Source organism: Armigeres subalbatus, chromosome 2, assembly GCF_024139115.2.
Source record: "Armigeres subalbatus isolate Guangzhou_Male chromosome 2, GZ_Asu_2, whole genome shotgun sequence".
NCBI lineage: Eukaryota > Metazoa > Arthropoda > Insecta > Diptera > Culicidae > Armigeres > Armigeres subalbatus.
In genome coordinates this window covers 279,413,802-279,436,716 of record NC_085140.1, presented here as the reverse complement: position 1 = coordinate 279,436,716, position 22,915 = coordinate 279,413,802, and the positions used below count along the sequence as shown (strand labels likewise).

Below are 22,915 nucleotides of genomic sequence, written 5' to 3'. Positions count from 1 at the left end.
GATGCCTCGGAGCAAAAAATTTTTTTAACAAAATCCGAAAAATCCGGAGAATTCTCTTGAAAAAAATAAGTTTTCAATTGAACCACAAAATAAATTATAGGGCGATTCCAATAAAAATATCCCGAAAGATTCTGGAAGAAATCCTAAAACTATACTGAAAGAACTGCTAAAGATTCTTAAAAGAACACAAAGATTGCTGGGAAACTCCCGGAGGATCTTCCAGGTATCCTAGATGAATTTCCAAAACAAATCATGTTTAAATCAACTACACAAAAGACAAACTTGCTGGAGAAATTCTGGATGAACTACTTGAAGAACACATTGAACAATTACTAAAGGAACCTTCTGAGGGATTCCTGGAAGACCTCCTCCTTGGGATAACTTTCAAAATAAAAACAGTAGAATTTTTGTTTCAAGAAAACTCCATGAATATTTCGGGTTCTAGCGGGCGCCGGTGCGCATCGCTCCTCATTATAGCTGCTTTTTTACTGTATGTCAGTTTACCCGGAAATCCGTGTTCGTGCATTAGCTGCCGTAGCTGGTCCCGATCGATTGTATCATATGCGGCTTTGAAGTCGATGAATAGATTTTGTGTGAGAACGTTGTATTCGCGGCACTTCTGCAGTACTTGGCGAATGGCAAACACCTGATACGTGGTGGAGCGTTCGCCCATAAAATCCGCCTGGTACTGCCCCACGAACTCCCTTGCAATTGGTGCTGGTCGACGGCATAAAATTTGGGAGAGTAGCGGCGCTCAACAATGTGATTGCGCGGTAGTTGCTACAATCCAGCTTATCGCCCTTTTTGTAGATGGGACATACATAGCTATCAATTCATGATGTATGACGAACTCATAGCGCTTAAGTGTGCCTACAACTTCGTCTAACAAGACATTGCTGTAAATATGTAATCTGGGGCGTGGGAGGCAAAATGTCATTCAAATGACATTATGTCAAATGACACGTGACATTTTGGAGAGTTTTCACTCTCCAGCCTAAGATGTTATATTTAGAGCAATGTACCCTTGGACAAAAATATAGCCCTACTCAAGCGTTATGAGTACATCGAAAATTATGCAATAAATTCGGCTTCTAAAGAAAGTTATGAACAAATTAGTCAAATGACATGCAGATGACATTTTACAAGCCTGGGACGGACTTATTGAAAATTGTACCACTCGTGATAATCCCTGCTCTTGGTATTACCCCTTCCAAAGCGATGTTGAATAGCAGACACGAAAGACCATCACCTTGCCGTAACCCTCTGTGTGTTTCGAAGGGACTCGAGAATGGCCCTGAAACTCGAACTACGCACATCACCCGATCCATCGTCGCTTTGATCAACAGTGTCAGTTTATCCGGAAATCCGTGTTCGTGCATGCCGTAGCTGGTCCCGATCGATTGTATCATATGCGGCTTTGAAGTCGATGAATAGATGATGTGTGGGCACTAGACTGGCCCAGGAAACAAAAAGTTGTCTAATTCCACGGGGCACCCCCCAGGATTGTGTCTTTGGGTGAGAGGATCAATCTCTGAAAATTTCAGCTTAATCGCTTGTTGCATAGGCTGGCGCATTTGATTTGAGGTTTGTATGGGGATTTCAGCCAAAATGTATAGGAAAGTACACCTCCGTCACTCATTCGATCTGGAGATTGGTTCTGATCGCTTGATTGACCTCAGAATTGCAGGGACGGCGGTTGGTATGCTACAGAAAAATTTCACGGAGCATTGTATGATGATTGGATGAGCTTTTATATAGGTTTCGGCTGATGCGATTCGATCAAAAAACCCAAAAATACACAAATCAGCTCCTAATAATTCAGCCGAAAATTATATAAAAGTTTATTTAATCATCATGCAATGTTCTGTGAAATTGTTCTGTAGCATACCAACTGCCGTTTTTGCAATTCTGAGGTCAATCGAGCAATCAGAACCAATTTCCAGATCGAATGAGTGACGGAGGTGTATTTTCCTATACATTTTGGCTGAAATCCCCATACAAACTTCAAATCAAATGCGCCAGCTTATGCAACAAGCGATTGAGCTGAAATTTTCAGAGATTGATTTTCTCACCCAAAGACACAATTCTGGGGGGTGCCCCATGGAATTCGACAACATTTTTTTCTCCCCATAGTAATCTGGGCCAGTCTAGTGGGCACGTTGTATTCGCGGCACTTCTGCAGTACTTGGCGAATGGCCAACACCTGGTACGTGGTGGAGCGTTCACCCATAAATCCCGCCTGGTACTGCCCCACGAACTCTCTTGTAATTGGTGTTAGTCGGCGGCATTAAATTTGGGAGAGTACCTTGTAGGCGGCTCTCAACAATGTGATTGCGCGGTAGTTGCTACAATCCAGCTTATCGCCCTTTTTGTGGATGGGACGCACGACAACTTCCTCCTCCCAGATCTTGGTAATGACCCAGTGCAGCGCTCTAGCCAGTGCCTCACCACCGTGTTTAAATAGCTCTCCTGGTAGTTTGTCAACCCCAGGGGCTTTGTTGTTCTTGAGCCGGCCAATCTCCTCCTGGATTTCCTGGAGATCCAGAGCCGGTAAAGTTATGTCCCGCGTGCATTCTCCCAGGTCCATCACCATACCGCCATCTTCGTCTGCCACATCGCCATTGTTCTTCGTAGTGCTGCGTTCTTCTCTTCCACTAACTGCTCACATTTGCCGTCATACCAGTCGTTTCTCTGATCCGGGGGCACCGTGTCAAGTGCAGCGATTGCGGTGCTACCAATGGCGAATCGAATATCTCTCCAGCCATCTTCAAGAGACGCTGCGCCTAGCTGCTCTTCCGTTGGGAGTGCCACTTCCAGCTGCTGCGCGTATCCTTGGGCTAGTCTACCATCTTATAGCCGCCCAATGTTAAGCCGTCCGACTTTGACTTGTACACCGTCGAGAGTTTTGAGCGCAGGCATACTGCAACGAGGTAGTGGTCGGATTCAATATTCGCACTGCGGTAAATGCGGACGTTCGTGATGTCGGAGAAGAATTTACCGTAGATTAGAACGTGGTCGATTTGGTTTTCCGTTTCTTGGTTTAGGTGATCTCCATGTGGCCTTGTGGTAGTTTTTGCGGAGAAAGAAGGCATGTTCGGTTCCCAGCTCGTTGGTGGTGCCACAGCTTTGGTAGAAGGTAGCCGCGCGATGCCCGCTTTTCCACACTTTCTATTCTGTCCAGCAAATCTCCTGCAGCGCCACGACGTCGAAGTTGCGGAGATGTTATTCATCGTAGATCATCCTGTCGCAACCTGTGAAACCTAGCGACTTGCAGTTCCATGTTCCAAGCTTCCAATCGTGATCCTTTATTCGTCGCCTAGATCTTTGCCGATTACATCGAGTCGTATTATTTCTTATTGTTCGGTAATTATTGGTTTTCCAAGCGGCTTATTGGGCCTGCGCAAACCTCCAGTCTCGTCGGAGGGCCGTCGTGTCAGGTCGGTTTTGTGTCTCACCTGACACCAGGACTTGGGCTTGTGCACTTTGAGCGGCACACGGTCGCTTTGGTGGGACCTACTTGCGGATTTCCTTACTTACTTATGGATCCTGTACACCTCCGGTGGTCCACAGGCATCTGTTAATGAGCACCTGCAGCCGTTGAGTGTTCTCCACTGATACACACCATGTTTCGCTAGCGTATAACAGCACAGATTTCACGTCAGAGTTGAAAATTCGTATTTTGGTGCATTCACTTATCTGCCTGTTTTTCCAGATATTTCTCAAACTCGCAAAGGCAGCCCTTGCTTTCTTGATCCGTGCGCCTATGTCGATCTTGGTAGCGCCGTCTGACGCCATTTGGCTACCACCTACTTGCGGATACATGCAGCTTTTTATAGGAATTTATCAGGGCCCACTTTCAAACCCTACCACATCCTAGGCAAGCCCCACAACTCGTAGATGGCCTGGGCAGGGATCGCCAAGCCCTTGGACATAGTACCTGCTGCTATAGTACATAGTACCCTATTTTAGGGGTCGTACACATATTACGTAAGCACGTATGGGGAAGGGAGAGGGGCTCTTTCGTTTTCTTACGCGCACTATATAAATCCAAAATAATTTGTATGAAAAAAATCTTACAGGGCCCTCCCCCGAAAAAATGCTGTATAGACCTCTTACAAGATCCACAGAACTTAATCTTCTTTACCTAAAGTAGGTAAAAATTCCAATTACCAAAACATTAAAATAAGGGTACCTAATTACAATGCAGTATAGATTAATAACACGAAACGGTGTCCACTGTTACCACCACGGAAAAGGGAACAAAAAGGCAGATTTCTTTTTAATCGATTACAAGCATAATATGCAATGATAATAATATTTCCGTATATTTTTCTTTTTGCTATTTTTGTCTGTATTCCGATTGAGGGTATATTGTGTAGTCACTTTTACTCGAATATATTATTTAAGGACTCTCTCTCTCTCTCTTCATGCTTTCTGAATGCTTTGCGTGTCATTTATTTCATGCCAAAACCCATTACATTAACATTAAGTGAAATTCACAATTATTTTTCTGTTCGCATTCAATAGTTGCAATTTAATTTGTTTGTATAATAGTACTTTCAGTTTGTGGACATACTTTTCCAGTAGCCAACAATTAGGTAGTTATTTGTATATGTTTATAATTGATTCACTTCACTTCCAGTGTAAACATTTAAGCAAAACACCCGGCTAGTTTTCTCATGTTTTTCATCATTCGATATATAGATAGTACTAAATTGGAAATATAATCGTATTTTGTTAAAAATAAAAATGTATAAGAAAAACATCTAAAACTATTACCACTTTCCCATGAATGCTTTACGATATCGCAATGCTCTGGTACGATTCTGTGAGATGCTTCTGCCGGGCGAGGCCGTTATGTACTGGTGCTGATGATAGTATTGTTGTTGATGTTGTTGCCTCGTTGGAACCGCACAATTTTCTTCCGCTTCATCTTCGTCCTCTTCTTCGATGGTATCGTTCTCGTCATCATCGCCATCGTCGCTTGGAGGAGGCTGCGGGCACTGCCCATATGGCGACTGGGACAGAATGTTTCCATTAATCTCACTACCTCCAGGCGGATGTTGAACCTGGCGTTGGGATTGCGAACTACTGATGATCGTTGAATTTGCATTGTGATTACTATGGTTGCTGTTGTAGGTTAACCTAAAGCGACTACTTAAGCTGTTCCCGTTGCAATCCAGCTAGCTCAATAGTGTTCGAATTTCTTTGTGCATGTGACAGAGGAAGTCCACATAACTGGCTGAACCGTCCGTAATGCCACGGTCTTCCACGAGGAAATGGCGCAGCACGTTTTCCAACTTATCACGCTGTCGTACCAATGTGAGCTACGGAAAAAAATAAAACGTTTAAAATTGTATTCCCTAGGACAAATCAAACTTGTCCCACTTACTCGCATACAACGATGCTTTTCCTTTTGTATGCTGTCAACAATTCCTCGTACCCGCTTGGAAAGTGGATTATCGAATACTGGTAAACCCGTACGATCTGTGTCTATCTGCTGTGTACACTGCGCTCCGAATATCGACTGCGTAAACTCCGGACTCAGGCCTAAGCCCAACCACATGAACATGTGAACACCGTTTTCTGCAAAAGCAATAAGTAGTTAGTGAAGTGGTCTGACAGATAATCACAATCCGACTTAATCTATGACGTTTAATGAGGTGAGAAGATTCGAACAAAGTGAGCATTAATGTCGATGTCCTATTTTGCAGTACAAGCCGTAACACGTGCGAAAAGTACAAAATCCGTAGAATAAGCACAATTTCGGTGTCATTTACTTTTTATGTCATATATACTAAAGAGTGGCTTATGTTTGGTATGAAAGGTGAATACTACATACCCAAGATATAAGCACCGTCTTCCATCATTTTGTCCGCTGTACATCGTATGGCAGCCGGTACGTCGGTGTCTTCTACCTGGACATCGTGTATCGGCATCAATCGCGGGTAGAAAAATTGCACCGAAGTTGGCAAATCCATGCTCATCACGAAGTAGATCGAGTAGGAACGGTCGTCCAAAGTCAGATCTGAACCTCCCGAGAAGGCGTCGTTCTTCAATAGGCATGAAATATACAATGGTAATAGCTTCATGCATTCCGGTAATATCAGTTGGCCGGCAGACGTAGGTGAAGCACAATTCTTACGATAGCATGCCAATATTTGGGCCGCTCGGTTAATCAACGAGTCCTTGATGGCCTTCGGATTATTCTCCAGCAGTTTGAACAGACCTTGCTTGGCGAAGAACAGAATCGTTGTATCCAGATCGCAACTTCGGAACAGATCGGCCAACTGAGTGCACGTCTTCAGGCTAAGATTCAAAATCCGTAAACGACGCTGACCGGAACAAGACGTGTACAGTAGTGCTACTTGAATGAATACATTTTCGTCGGAAAGCTTGTCATCGTGTTTGACCTCGATTGCTACTGCTTTGTCGCAGTCTGCAAGTAAGTTAAATATGTTGAACACATTGATTTTCGTTTGGTTTCCAGTAACTTACCAATACTTGCGATTTCCATGTCTGTGGTGTTAGACATGAAAAAGTGCCCGAAGAAATCAGTTGGCCTAATTCCTGTAGAAGTACGAACACGCATCACGGCATCGAATGCTATTGGCCTTGAAATATTTTTAATTAAATCATTCACTAGTCGATGACCATCAATATCAGCCTGAAAAATCGAGAAGGTTTATCATAGCTGATCAAAAAACTGGATAAATTCGAAGTATTAACCTGGAAATACGTGTATTTATAAACCTCTCCACCTGTCAAGCGTGCAACCTGACCAATAGTAGCCAAATCAATATATGAATTGTTGAAAATAAATAAATCAACTGAAACGCCGGAACCCACGCATTCCTGACCGAGCATGTTATAAACGGTTGATTGAGGAGCTGTAAAGGAAATTGATTAGTCATGCATATGAATGACAAGCCTCATCTCCGAATTCCAGATGTCACCATTTTTTATACTCACTTAAAACCGTTTTCTCCTTATCCGTTCCGAGCAATTTGCGATCCTCGCGTGCCTTAAGCTTGCCGGGCGCCTCCGAGGTCGGTAACGATGAATGGAATACATACAATTTTCCAGTGCACTCGGATGCCTTCAAAGCTTCCAGACCGGCCTGGAGCGCCGGCAGTAGGATAGTCTCGGTCTCACGAGTGTCTCCGAACATCTTGGGAATTTGATCCATCAAGGAATCGATTACGGCACTGGATTCCTCCGGATCAACCAAAAAACCATCCAGTAGGGGCATGAACATCTCCTAAAGAACATAAAACGACGAATAAAATCCAAAATTAAAATTAATGTTTTTGCTAGAATACATACCTGAACATCACCGACGACCATCATCTGAGGTTGAGCAAGAGTGCTTTTGATATTATAAAAATGAACAGAATTGTTGTAAGTGATGAAACCCACTTTCATAGCAGTTTTTTCGTGCCCCTCATCGATGGGCAAATTGCGAATGATAGTTTTCATTTCAGAGCAGAGCAACTGAACTAAACCGGACTTTACGTTATTGTAGGAAACATCTATTACAAAGACCATTGCTGGTGGTTTCGGAGTTGTGTTGTTCCTACAGTAATCCTTGGTGGCCACGAATTCGTAAGTACCAAGAACCAATTCCGGACGTTCGAATTTATCCATGCGCTGACCGGTGTGGTCCAAATGTTGGAAGTACTCTGTTGGAACATCGGTAGTTGCCTTACAAAACAGGCACTGGAATCGACGTCCACCATCGATGAATTGCATGAAGGGACACATATAAGCCTTGCAGCGGATGCATCGAATTGGTCCCAGTTCTCCGAAATTGACGATCGGTGGAGCAAGTTCTTTCTCGACGATTCGAGCAAACGGAGATATAATTAGTGAAAATGGAACGGCACTCTGCTTCATAATGTCGGTATTGGCTGGAACGCTGTACATCGATGAACGGATGAACCGCGGTCCCGAATTGCCCTGATCTTGCGTGAGAAACTTTGTCGTCACTAGAGGCGGTACCAATCCAGCTTGATTGGTCGCAAACACTCCACCGTTTGAGCGTTGATTTTCGCTCATCACTTGAATCGGATTCGGCATACTGTCCGGATCGAGTCTTTTCTGTTGGGGTGGTGGAGCCATACCACCCGCAGGATAATGGGGTACGCCGCCGGGTCCAGGAGGTTGATACTGTTGTCCCGGCATTTGGTTGAATCCTTGCGGTGCCGGTGGTTGCTGTTGAGAAAATTAAATTGGAAGTGTTTTTAGGAGATGGAATAGATGGATGGGGAAACTGGACACATATGGTTATTCGAAAAAAACATTATTTTCATACAACTGATATGTGTAGAGGAGTTTGTGATAAAACATGTTACGAATCGAACGCGGTTTCGAGTGTTCAATTTTATTTTGTGCGGTCAGAAAGTGAATCAATTAGTTCGTCATTGAACGTATTACGTTCTTCTTCTTCATTGGCATTACATCCCCCACTGGGACATTGAAGCCTCGCAGCTTAGTGGTCATTAAGCACTTCCACAGTTATTAACTGCGAAGTTTCTAAGCCAAGGTACCATTTCTGCATTCGTATATCATGAGGCTATCACCATGATACTTCTATGACCAGTGAAGTCGAAACTATTTCCAAACCGAAAATTGTCTAGACCGGCTCCGGGAATCGAGCCAAGCCACCCTGCCTCAGCATGGTCTTGTTTTGTAGCCGCGCATCTTACCGCACGGCTAACAAGGACCCCAACGTGTTATGTATCGGACGCGGATCCGGCTTTTAGTTTTATTCTGTGCGGTCGGATTGTAAATCGGACGCATAACTTTCGCGTCGTCTTTTGGGGGCAGCAGGGACTATGTCCAAGGGCTTGACGATCCCTCCCCAGGCCATCTGCGAGTTGTGGCGCCTGCCTAGGGTGGGGTTTGACAGTGGGCCTGTCAAACCTCTATAAAAAGCTGCATGTATCCGCAAGTAGGCTCCGCCAAAGCGACCGTGTGCCGCTCAAAGCGCACAAGCCCAAGTCCTTGTGTTAGGTGGGACGCTAAACAGCCCTGACACGATGGCCCTCCGACGAGACAGGAGGTTTGCGCAGGCCCAATAAGCCGCCTTTAAAAACAACTATTACGAACGACATAGAAGATAATACGACTCGATACAATCAGCAACGACCTAGGCGACGAATAAAGGATCACGATTGGAAGCTTGGAACATGGAACTGCAAGTCGCTAGGCTTCGCAGGTTGCGACAGGATAATCTACGATGAATTACATCCCCGCAACTTCGATGTCGTAGCGCTGCAGGAAATCTGCTGGACAGGACAGAAAGTGTGGAAAAGCGGGCATCGAGCGGCTACCTTCTACCAAAGCTGTGGTACCACCAACGAGCTGGGAACCGGCTTCATAGTGCTGGGAAAGATGCGTCAACGCGTGATTGGGTGGCAGCCAATCAACGCAAGGATGTGCAAGCTGAGGATAAAAGGCCGTTTCTTCAACTATAGCATCATCAACGTGCACTGCCCACACGAAGGGAGATCCAACGACGAGAAAGAAGCGTTCTATGCGCAGCTAGAGCAGACATACGATGGATGCCCACTGCGGGACGTCAAAATCGTCATCGGTGACATGAACGCTCAGGTAGGAAGGGAGGAAATGTATAGACCGGTCATCGGACCGGATAGTCTGCATAGCGTATCGAACGACAACGGCCAACGATGCATAAACTTTGCAGCCTCCCGCGGAATGGTAGTCCGAAGCACTTTCTTCCCCCGCAAGAATATCCACAAGGCCACATGTAAATCACCTAATCAAGTAACGGAAAACCAAATCGACCACGTTTTAATCGACGGTAAATTCTTCTCCGACATCACGAACGTACGCACTTACCGCAGTGCGAATATTGAATCCGACCACTACCTCGTCGCAGTATGTCTGCGCTCAAAACTCTCGACGGTGATCAACACGCGTCGGAGTCGTCCGCCGCGGCTAAACATTGGGCGGCTACAAGACGGTAGGCTAGCCCAAGACTACGCGCAACAGCTGGAAGTGGCACTCCCAACGGAAGAGCAGCTAGGCGCAGCATCTCTTGAAGATGGCAGGAGAGATATTCGATCCGCCATTGGAAGCACCGCAACCGCTGCACTAGGCACGGTGGCTCCGGATCAGAGAAACGACTGGTATGACGGCGAATGTGAGCAGTTAGTTGAGGAGAAGAATGCAGCATGGGCGAGATTGCTGCAACACCGCACGAGGGCGAACGAGGCACGTGTATCGCGGGCGCGGAACAGACAAAACTCGATTTTCCGGAGGAAAAAGCGCCAGCAAGAAGATCGAGACCGTGAAGAGACGGAGGAACTGTACCGCGCTAATAACGCACGAAAGTTCTATGAGAAATTGAACCGTTCACGTAAGGGCCACGTGCCACAGCCCGATATGTGTAAGGACTTAAACGGGAACCTTCTTACGAACGAGCGTGAGGTGATCCAAAGGTGGCGGCAGCACTACGAAGAGCACCTGAATGGCGATATGGCAGACGACGGTGGCGGTATGGTAATGAACCTAGGAGCACGCGCGCAGGACATGCGACTTCCGGCTCCGAATCTCCAGGAAATCCAGGAGGAGATCGGCCGGCTGAAAAACAACAAAGCCCCTGGAGTTGACCAACTACCAGGAGAGCTGTTTAAACACGGTGGTGAAGCACTGGCTAGAGCGCTGCACTGGGTGATTACCACGGTTTGGGAGGATGAGGTTCTGCCGCAGGAGTGGATGGAAGGTGTCGTGTGTCCCATCTACAAAAAGGGCGATAAGCTGGATTGTAGCAACTACCGCGCAATCACATTCCTGAACGCCGCCTACAAGGTACTCTTCCAAATTTTATGCCGCCGACTAACACCAATTGCAAGAGAGTTCGTGAGGCAGTACCAGGCGGGATTTATGGGTGAACGCTCTACCACAGACCAGGTGTTCGCCATACGTCAGGTATTGCAGAAATGCCGCGAATACAACGTGCCCACACATCATCTATTTATCGACTTCAAAGCCGCATATGATACAATCGATCGGGACCAGCTATGGCAGCTAATGCACGAAAACGGATTTCCGGATAAACTGATACGGTTGATCAAGGCGACGATGGATCGGGTGATGTGCGTAGTTCGAGTTTCAGGGGCATTCTCGAGTCCCTTCGAAACCCGTAGAGGGTTACGGCAAGGTGATGGTCTTTCGTGTCTGCTATTCAACATCGCTTTGGAGGGAGTAATACGAAGGGCAGGGATTGACACGAGTGGTACGATTTTCACGAAGTCCGTCCAGTTATTTGGTTTCGCCGACGACATTGATATCATGGCACGTAACATTGAGAGGATGGAGGAAGCCTACATCAGACTGAAAAGCGAAGCTAAACGGATTGGACTAGTCATCAACACGTCGAAGACGAAGTACATGATAGGAAGAGGCTCAAGAGAGGTCAATGTGAGCCACCCACCACGAGTTTCTATCGGTGGTGACGAAATCGAGGTGGTTGAAGAATTAGTGTACTTGGGCTCACTGGTGACCGCCGATAACGATACCAGCAGAGAAATTCGGAGACGCATAGTGGCTGGAAATCGTACGTACTTTGGACTCCGCAAGACGCTCCGATCGAATAGAGTTCGCCGCCGTACCAAACTGACTATCTACAAAACGCTTATAAGACCGGTAGTTCTCTACGGACACGAGACCTGGACGATGCTCGTGGAGGACCAACGCGCACTGGGAGTTTTCGAAAGGAAAGTGTTGCGTACCATCTATAGTGGGGTGCAGATGGCGGACGGTACGTGGAGGAGGCGAATGAACCACGAGTTGCATTAGCTGTTGGGAGAACCATCCATCGTTCACACTGCGAAAATCGGACGACTGCGGTGGGCCTGGCACGTAGCCAGAATGTCGGACAGTAATCCGGTGAAAATGGTTCTCGACAACGATCCGACGGGAACAAGAAGGCGAGGTGCACAGCGGGCAAGGTGGATCGATCAGGTGGAGGACGACTTGCGGACCCTCCGCAGACTGCGTGGTTGGCGAAGTGCAGCCATGGACCGAGCTGAATGGAGAAGTCTTTTATGTGCAGCACAGGCCACTCCGGCCTTAGTCTGATGATAAATAAACTTTCGCGGGATCCGAGAATTTAGTTCTGTTCTGATTACGCGATTGATCGCAAGCAAGCAAAACAGTCGCGCGATCCGACATATTTTGTTTTGCTCTGTACTGTTCGGAGTAGGGTGGTCGGTATTGGCCATTTTTGTCAAATACCGGTTTTCGGTATTTGATGGAGTCAATACCGGTAATACCGGTAGAATACCGGTTTTTGTGAAAATTTCAGGTAGAGAAAGAAAAACTTTTGATTTGGACTACTGGATGAAAAACAATATTTGTTGATAAACTTCCAATGTTAAAATCATTGCTTGTTGAACTGGACAAAGCAAAACTTAAGTAGATATTACATACTGAGCGACTTATCTCCCAATCCACATTGGATTTTGTTAGCAATGTTACCAACTACTGAGAATGCCCTCTCTGGTTCAACTGAAGTAGGACGAATGGTTCCAAGACCGTCGAAAATCAGTGTAAAATTCTTGCCCTTAATCCCTTCCGATTCATAGTAGAAGAATTCCTTACGGATTGTATACAAGGATCCTGGCGTCAATGTATTTGCCACCAGCAACGCAAGTGTTCTGCTTTGCTACAGTCTCTTCACAAGTTGTTCTTTAACCGATAAACTAGAAAAATATTCAAAGAGTCATCTTCTTCGTACCGATCGTCAGGTATGGTCGTTGTCTCAGTTTCAACGATCGCATCAGGAATGATTAGACGCTTAAAGATCCCACACGCTTGCTTAATCAAAGTAGCTCTGGATGCCTTGAAGAAAATGCCAAAATCGTTTCTGATTAATTGCTTCACGGCAGAATTATTCAAAAAAGCAAAAAGATCGGCGTATTTGGATCGTTTCTCTTGGATTCATTCCTTAAAAGCATCGAAATAGTGGTGGAAATTTCTGTGGCTTGATTTGATAATAGTTCCAACGTAAATTGGAACTCCACGTCGGCTTCATATAGAGTGCAGAACTCACAGAGCAGTAGTTCCACAACAGCTTGAAAGGTTCGAGGGCTTGAATTATTTCAGCGTGCCTTGGCATCAGCCACTAATTCAAATTCTTTTCCGAATTCAGAACGGACATATTTTTGCAGAAAATCGTTTCTCACAGGTGATCTACGGAAAATAACTACTACGGCTCGTACCGTTTTCACAATTTCATACATTGCGGGAAAATTCGGGACGATATTAACAATGTTCATTGAGCATGAGCATGAGCATGATGACCGTGCATTTCGTTGTTGCTACTCCGTGATCGACCAGAACAATCGCAATTGCACAGGGAACCAATGGATGGAAGCATGGGATTTGCTCTCCAACCTCAATGTGCACAGTCCGAGAGCTCTAGTATTTTGAATAGTCGATAACGGCGCTGGCCACGTCCTCACGGTCATCGGGGATGGGAAGGAATTGATGATGCATTGATGATGTAGCCATATGACCACCAAGCCCTTTTCAATTCGGGACGATATTAACAATGTTAATTGAAGAAAAAGTCACATTTTTTATACTGACAGAAAAATTTGAAATACCGAAAATACCGGTATTTTCCGTCTCTAAAACCGGTATTTTCGGTACCCAAAATTGGCCGGTAATACCGGTATTACCGGTTTCGGTACTACCGGTTAGACCACCCTAGTTCGGAGAGTAAAAATTCAATTAATTCGCGTCTTTATTTGCATTTCATGTACTTAATCCCGGGAGGCCTTGTAGCGTAGTTGGCTACACGTTCGCTTTGTATACCGAGGAAGTTGAGTTCCTCCCAAAATTCCTCATAAATTCAATAGACTTGTGAAATCCCGGGTAGAAGAAAATAGCAAAAGAATAACTAATTTTACCATTAATATATTAATAACAGAATAGCAAAATTTAGTGTTAGTTTGTTTGATAAAGTTTCTAAAATAACTAAAAGAATAGCAGAAATTGTTCGAGCGAATGGCTAAAAAAAACTCATTTGCAGAAAAAGAAATATCAAAATCAGTTATTATTGATAAGTTGTAACGAAGAAGTATGTCCTTACAACCGTTCAGCAGCTTAAGCGCCACTCCCAGTACTACCCAACTAACATTTAATGTCAATGTACTCGTTATTTCAACTCGTCTATACGGCTTCAAGCTGAATATATATGCTATACATATGATCAAGAACTTCTATTCAATGCTTTTACCAGAAAATCTGGCGAATCAATTCAGCTGTTTTTGACGTGCCTGTACAGCTACTTTACAGCATGTTACACAATTTTTTCTCAATCTTTATTACTATTTAGTAATATAAATCGCTTCAATGGGGCTTATTCAGATTTTTTAAATCTGTTAAATAAGTTTTATCTTCTTCTTCTTCTTCTTCTTATTGGCATACATCCCCACACTGGGACAGAGCCGCCTCGCAGCTTAGGCTCTGTCTCATTTGGAGAATTAAACTTAAAAGTGACAGTTCGAAAATTAGCAAATAACCCAGTGATAAGAATGGCTGGTGCTACCCAGCAATTCCAATAAGACATCGATGCAAAATGATTCGATATCTGTCAAAAGTAATCTTGCTCTGCGAGCAGGGTTATTTGATAATTATTGAAATGTCATTTTTAAGTTTAATTTCAGTTTAATTCTCCAAATGAGACAGACCCTTAGTGTTGATTGACGATCCCCACCGATGTGTATCCAAATGAGTGTCTAGTATAGGAACGAAATGCGTTCATATTTTATTTATGCACTTGTTCTCGCACCGGTTGTTTCTATCAAGGTTGTTGAAGTGCAATCATGCTTCGCACCGGTGGTGAATATCCGGTTGCTATTGAGGCAAACACGGAAATAAATAAAATCAGAAAAAAAAATTAACTGGTGGAATTAAATGGACAGTACTTAATTCGTCTTAGACGGTTTAATACATTCCACTAAAAGAGCTTAATATATTTTCCATAAATAAATTATTTACTTTCAAATCTTTCATAACGCGCTCCAATTTTTGTTATATAAGTATGTGCGTAATGCATTTTGTGATTATCAGATTAGCTAGACACACATCTGCTAGGTGGCACTAGCTTATATGCAACAATTTAGTGAGTTGGATATCTCGAGATCTATGAGACTTAGAAAGATTTTGTCTTCTACAAAGTTGTTCAGGTAGCCATAACATGGAGAAGCCATGGAGAATAGTTTAGTTTGGAATTCATACGCATAGCGGCGCTAGTGTATGAGAAATAACCTGTTAGGTTAAATATTTCTAAATCCGTTAGAGTTAGAAAGTGGCCATCTTCTACAAAGTTATCCGAATTATCTTTTAGTTTGGTTATTATGTAAGATTTAAAAGGGTAGTCAAAATCAGAAGTTTAGTTTGAAACCGCAATACTCGTTGGCGCTCGAGTTGAGTCGAATCGAGTCAAGTACGAGACACTGAAGATGGCCTTACTGTAGAAGTCGAAATAAGTATCTGTCAAAGGTACAACCAAGTGGTGGAATTAAATGGAATTGTACGAACTCGTCTTATGGCAAGTAACTTTGTAGAATACGACAATATTCTGAAAATTCAAGATTTTGAGATATTTACCCTATCAGTTTATTTCTTATACATTAGCGCCGCTAAGCGATTGTGGTTAAAACTAAACTTGCTTGCATCATGACGGTTTTCACCACCCGAACACCTTTGTGGAATATGGCAATATTCTAAAAATTTCAGTTTTTGAAATATCTAACCTAGCAGGTTATTTCTTATTTAAATACCTGACCTATCAGGTTATTTCTAATACACTAGCGCTGCCAAGCGGTTGAATTATTAACTAAACTTGCTTTCGTCATGATGGTTTTAATCATCCGAACAACTTTGTAGAAGACGGCAATATTCTTAAGATTTCAACTATCGAAATATTTTTCCTTTAAGGTTATTTCCAATTCACTAGCGCCGCCAAGCGGTTGTATTTCAAATTAAACTTGTTTTTGTCATGATGGTTTTGACCACCCGAACAACTTTGTAGAAGACGCCAATATTCTAAAAATTCCAGATTTCGAGATATCTAACCTATCAGGTTATTTCATATGCACTAGCGCCGCCAATCAGTTGAAATCCAAACTAAACTGACCTCCATCACAATGGTTTTGATGATGAATAACCGAACAATTTTTCAAAAGACGGCACATTTTTTATTTATGCGTTACTCTATATTTCCGTGTGATGGTTTGGCAACGGTTGGAGCGGGTCGCCAAATTTGCCAACTCGCTATTCATCGAAGGTTGCGTTTACATTTCCCAAACCCGTTTACCAACGACCGGTGCGAGTTCGCGTCATGATAGAGGTTGCTATTTTGGCTTTATTTACGCACTGGTGGGGATCGTCTAAGCACTTCCACAGTTATTAACTGCGAGGTTTCTAAGCCAGGTTACCAATTTTGCATATACAGTCACTCTCAAAATTGAGCGTACAGCATGGATTAGATGAATATATTCGAAAATTCCAAAGGAAATTTCATTGTTGGCTCGGTTGTTTTTAATGCATTTCAATATTCATTCCTTCCTTCAATGTATGCGTACATAAAATGGTTGATTTTTTTTCTCTAAAGTTCATTTATTTGAAAATAATCTCAAAATACGCCTATTAGATGTGACAAAATTGAGCGTACAGCTAATGTTTTTCTATAAAATTTCTTATTATAAACCCGATTAATGTATTTTAATATTCTTTTTTCATGATTATATTTATAATAATAAACATCCGCTACTTAAACATTCAATGTTTTGAAATTAAACCATGTTTTAATCAAAATGGCGAACAAGTAAGATGTATAAACAATGCTATTTTACAATTCAATGCTGCTGGACAAAATAGATGCTTTAAGATATGGATTTCACCGGCATCGTGTCTTTGATAAGATAATCGAAATCGAGCGAGACATACGATAAATTTGGGAAAATTCAGTCGGTAAATGATGAATAGCTGTATATGAGCAGCTCCGGCAACAAAAATCAAATGTAAACATTGCGGTTTTGATATTCCATACTGATAAGCTATTAGTATTAAGTTGCTTGTTAGCAACTTCCAATCTTACGGTAAGTAGCATTCACATTGAAAACGTTTTCGCTCTTGTTATAGTACTAACAATATAGCGTAATGGCGCTATAAATGAACCAACGAAGCTTTTAGGCAACTTCTTTATCTTTGAAGATTACATAACGTAACATAACGTAAACCTTTAGAATAGAATTGAGGTAGGATAAATAGTAAGATCGCCCATCCGTCAATTGTTAACCCCTAAAATGAGATGCACAATTAGGGTCTGTCTCATTTGGAGAATTAAACCGAAATTAAACTTAAAAATGACATTTCAATAATTATCAAATAACCCTGCTCGCAGAGCAAGATTACTTTTGACAGATATCGAATCATTTTTCATCGATGTCCTATTGGAATTGCTGGGTAGCACCAGCCATTCTTATGACCGTGTGATTGTTTTTATTTTTGAACTGTCACTTTTAAGTTTAATCACAGATAAACAGACGTCTCACTTAACATAAGTTCCATCGTTCACTTTTTCAACGATAGATTCAATTTTTTGAAGGTGGTTAATCGGCCACTGATGGCGCTTCCATCGATTTTGCTTGTGTTTGACGTTTCCACACTACCGCCATCTGGTTGCCGATTGTCCACTCACAGTGAATTTAGCATTGGGCGATAATGTTTCCGTGACGATGATTTGAATTGCATTTTGTTCTAAGTGAGACGTCTGTTTCTCTGTGGTTTAATTCTCCAAATGAGACAGACCCTTAATATACCTGCTTTTGAGTTTGTTACTTCTAGATGCTTTGTTTTAATTATGTTAGTTTTTATTAAAATATTTGATTGGTTTTATGGAAGATATAAGCAGAAACAATTATTCCAATGAGCGCTACTCCATAAAATAACAGAATCTGTCATAATAATGAAATTAAGTACTGCGAGACAATAAGGCAAAGACAAAGGTGCTGTTTGAACGAGATGGCGCCACAACATTTAAAGTAAAATGAATTTCCTTGTATGGACAAATCATCCGTTCTCATTAACTACGCATCGCATCAATATGAAACCTAGGTCAAAGAGCAACAAATAATTTTTAGATTTTTTGTTCCCACGACTTGTTTTACAGTTCTAAACAATAAAAGAGATTTCATTGTACCTCCATACTAAATTCTAGCTGTATACTTTCAATTTCTTCAAGACTGTTCTCCACCTCGTGTGTGTGGAAGGAACATTGAAAGCTTACGATATCGAACAGCAGATGTCACTAGTGTATATGCAATATTACATTGATACAAACACACAGCAACACCACCTGTCGCCTGATAATGGAAATATTGCAATTATACCGTCAGGTGTAGTGGCTGTTGTTAAAATATTTAGGAAGGGCCTCAAGCGGAATTTTTGCTAGAACGCAACTGACGATCTCCTATTATGGCAATTATGCGTAGAAATTAAGCAATTGGACAAATAGACTTGATGTTGTTTTCAATGATTTTCCGAACAAAGTTCAACATTTGTGAGAGGTTTCGAAAAGTATGTATACAAATAGATAGCTCTATGGTTAATTCACTAAAACTAACATGGGACAATTATGCGTAGAAGGGCAGTTTGGTGCGGGTGTAATTCTTTTTTGACCACAGTTTCTTCTGGAGCCTGAGTAGGCCCGACTTCCACAGATTATGCGCCTTCTTATTTCACGACTAACACTATTATCAGCCGGTTAGCAAGAACCCAAGGTAGATGAATTCATCGACTACTTCGAAGGTATCCCCGTTTAGCGTAACACTGCTTTCCAGGCGGTCTTAAACCCGGTTCTCCACATTGAGGTGTTTCAGTTCTGTGTGTAGCATAATGAACGTTCAGAATAACTAGTCGATTAGATTTAGTGTGTTATATTTCGGAATGATTCGTTTAACGGAAACATATTTTCCGTGTATAGTAGAAAATCGAAAATTTGTTTTCAATAAAATGAAATATCTGCAGTTATCAGACGTCGCAACTCATTTTTGATTAGTGCGCATGATAGTACATCCATGCGTGCATGATGCGCACTACTAATGAAATATTTCAAATTGTCGCGACTCGCGTCGCAGCGCGAGTGCTCAATCGCGCGGTCCGGTTTGGTGCCGGCCCGACAATACATATAAACTACTCAACAAACCACCGCTCAGGCAAATGTCTGCTCTAAACTGGAAAGTGCTGGAAATAAAATACGACCTCAGTTGTTTCTGAGACTTAGCCAAATCCAGACGTCTTTTTCTGCTTTCCGCATCACGCCTTCACCGCTTATCCTCTTTTGTATTTCTTCACCTCGTTCAGCGCGCTTGAAATATTAAACCAAGTGGTTTTGATGTACTTATCACACATGACAACTTCGAACAGGCACGAAAGTTCATCACCTGGTTTTAGTCTTCGGCGCGATTCGAACGAACTGGAGTGTTCGCCAGAAATCTTCACACAGGCTTGCGCACCATCCACCATTATTATATTAATTATCGAGTTTAATATAACAAAGAAAATTGAATGTATGGGGATTGGCATCAAGTTACTCTTTATCATTATATTTATTATCATAAATAGCGTATGTTATCTGAATATGCTATTAGGTTTAGATGATTTTCCATTTAAATCTGAACGGAATAGAGAACGACTATAAATATTTGGTGGGCCCTTGTTCCGCTCATTTTTTGTGACGTCTTGTAAGTACATACACACAATCAATTTGAAACGCACACACACACGTCACCTGATTGTAATGTTGCTGTGTTCGAAATTTTTAATTTCTGCCAGAAACACTCCAATATTATGAGAGACGTTATTAGCGACTTGCGAATAACTTAAGAATAAAGCGACACGATTGGTAAAAACGACAATGAATCGGGTGATTTTGCTTAGCAACTTAGGTCTGTCTCATTTGGAGAATTAAACTGAAATTAAACTTAAAAGTGACATTTCAATAATTATCAAATAACCCTGCTCGCAGAGCAAGATTACTTTTGACAGATCGGCACCAACATTTCAAAAGGGCGAAACTGCTTTTTTAAACAAGAGCTTCTCACGTCGCTGGTGGCCTAATTTGAGCCCACCCACAACATCCAGCACCATTGATTGAAAAAAGAGGATTCGCTGCATCCATCAGTGGCGTTGGATTGCGTGAGTGGGCTCAAATTAGCCCACCAGCGACGTGAGAAGCTCTTGCTTACCAAAGCAGTTTCGCCCTTTTGAAATGTTGATGCCGAGATATCGAATCATTTTGCATCGATGTCTTATTGGAATTGCTGGGTAGCACCAGCCATTCTTATAACTGGGTTATTTGCTAATTTTCGAACTGGCACTTTTAAGTTTAATTCTCCAAATGAGACAGAGCCTAAACTTAGGAACAGTTCAAGACAAAATTTTCAAAACGACTTATCTGCTTTTGTAAACAAAGATTCAAACGACGATTTGACGAATCTGATAGCTCTCCCACGCAAACCAACACCACCAATAGGTAGGTGAAGGTTTCCGCTACCTGTTGATGGTGTTGGTTTGCGTGGGAGAGCTATCAGATTCGTCAAATCGTCGTTTGAATCTTTGTTTACAAAAGCAGATAAGTCGTTTTGAAAATTTTGTCTTGAGTTATAAGTTTCAGTGTTCCTTTGAAACGAGCAGAGGATTATGATGCCGTAGCTGCTATTCAACATCGCTTTGGAGGAGGTAAGGGTGATACGAAAACGCACACGAGTGGTGCGATTTTCACGAAGTTCGTTCAGTTACTTGACGTTGACAACATAGAAATTATGGCACTTTACTTTGAGATGTTTTAGGAAGCGGTTTAACTTAGAAAATTGTTCGAAAAACATGAAAAATTAGTTAGTTAATTGCGCTTATTGTGCGTCTCGAATAAATCCTGAATCGTCCATTTCGACACGACTGACATGAGACGACCATGTGGACTATTTTTCATGAGATACAGAATTAGTACAAATGTTTTTCCTAAATTTTGTACCTATAGCCAGACAAAGAGCATTTTCTCAGTACGTTAAACTAAGTTGATTGGTATACACTGGGGTCGCTTTTACGCGGTTGGATTTCGGGAATTTCTCATTCCACCATAATTAAGCAACCCAAGTGTATGAATTATAATTTCTCAAGCAGTCCGATTAAAAGGCTCGTTTGACCCTATAGCAAATTTCGATTATTTCAACGATTTATCAATACTCACGTTGTATCCTCGTGGAAGGGGTGGTGGCATATGAGGTCCACCGGATATTGGTGGCATTTGTCCTGGTTGAGGTGGATGCCCCTGGACATTGGGAACCGTAGCATTCGGCATCGGGGGCATCCCTGCGTTCATCGATGGCGGTATTCCTGAAGAACCCGGTTGATATTGATTGGGCCCAACAGCATTCGGGACCATTGGAGGCATTCCGGCTGTGGGATTATACCCAGGTTGACCGCCAGGATAATGCTGCGGCTGTTGCTGACTGTGTTGTTGGGGATATTGAGGGATTGGAGTCTGTTGAGGGCCCGGCAGAACTTGCTGTTGATATTGTTGAGTTGGCTGCGGTGGATAAGCGTTAGACTGTGGAGGCATTGGTTGACCGATGGGGGGCATCATTGGTTGTCCAGGCCTTGGTGGTCCTGCAGCAACTTGCGGAAGTTGGGGAGGCACAGTGCTAGAATCCATCATAGGCATTCCGGGAGGTTGATTGAATGATGGCTGTTGATGCCCATTAGGTAAACCATAATTTGGACCTGGTGGTCTAACAGCACCCGTCGCTGCTGATGGTGGGCCATTCTGTAATGGTGGTTGAGATTGAAGACCAGGAGAAAACGCTACTGGAACGGGGGCAACGGTGGATGTCGGGCGTCCAACCATTTGTTGGTTGGGAAATGGTGGTCCATTTACGTTCGGTTTTGAGGAACCACCAATCGACATGTTTTGGAATTGATTGGGCAGCTAAAATAAATTGTGAAACATTGTTAAGTTTTGTTAGTATACAGTGAATAAGAATAAGACACCTACATTTTGCGGAGCTCCGTTAACTGGTGGTGGAGGTATTTGACCCACACCCGGCTGTGCCCAGCCTTGAGGTGGTTGGCCGTATGGTGTCATTTGAGGGTTCATTTTTAGCTACAACTTGGACTGGAAAATATCAGCAAAAAAAACGTAATAAATATCCTGAATTAATTTGTCTTTTAATGATTATCATTGTTATTTTTCAGTCTTCGTTTGAAACGATGACTTGGAACCCTTTCTGACAGTGCTCGGATTCGCCGTCAACAAGACGAAGATTTTTCAATCTTGTTTTAAATCACAACGCCATTCTACTGCTTACCTTCTGCTATGAAAATCAAATCTTTTGAGTCCTCTTTTTAAGAAATAACACTTTCTACAGCATAATTTCCTAGTGGTTCACGTAAAAAAGAACTTATTTATCGACGATTTTACTGCAATTTCCACGTCAGACATGTACAGAGAAAACAGAGGAGTAATGTCAAAATTGGATAGGGTCTCCTCGATCTTTCGCAACCATCAATGGGTAGCTTGTGGGCGAGGAATGTTGAGGAGGGAGTTATTTTGGTTGTAACAACTGTCATTTTTCTTGTCTTCGCTGCCACGTAACTTAACGAAAAATTGAACGAAGGCACAGTGGCGCGGGCTATAATTAATAAATAAATATTCTCAATCCAGTTGAAAACCGAAATTGGGGGATAGCGAAGTTGGATTTTTATCACAACCCGCATAATTATGAACCATAAGTGGATTATTTCTCAGAACGTTTATGACTATAAACAACATTACCACTACTGATCTGATTGTTGTTCATATCAAAGATACACT

The 22,915-nt window shown here is 42.6% G+C and overlaps 1 protein-coding gene across 1 annotated transcript; it reads right to left on the bottom strand.

Annotated features, from left to right (window-relative positions):
• Positions 1-4,301: 4,301 nt before the first annotated feature.
• Positions 4,302-22,602, bottom strand: LOC134212304 (protein transport protein Sec24C). Its single transcript, XM_062690030.1, has 10 exons — positions 22,410-22,602; positions 22,097-22,216; positions 21,293-22,030; positions 7,327-8,214; positions 6,973-7,261; positions 6,730-6,890; positions 6,499-6,667; positions 5,843-6,439; positions 5,393-5,586; positions 4,302-5,327 (listed from the first exon to the last, which is right to left on the bottom strand). The coding sequence occupies exons 2-10, from the start codon at positions 22,196-22,198 to the stop codon at positions 5,184-5,186; spliced, it is 3,282 nt and encodes a 1,093-aa protein (XP_062546014.1). The 5' UTR covers positions 22,199-22,216; positions 22,410-22,602; the 3' UTR covers positions 4,302-5,183.
• Positions 22,603-22,915: the final 313 nt, after the last annotated feature.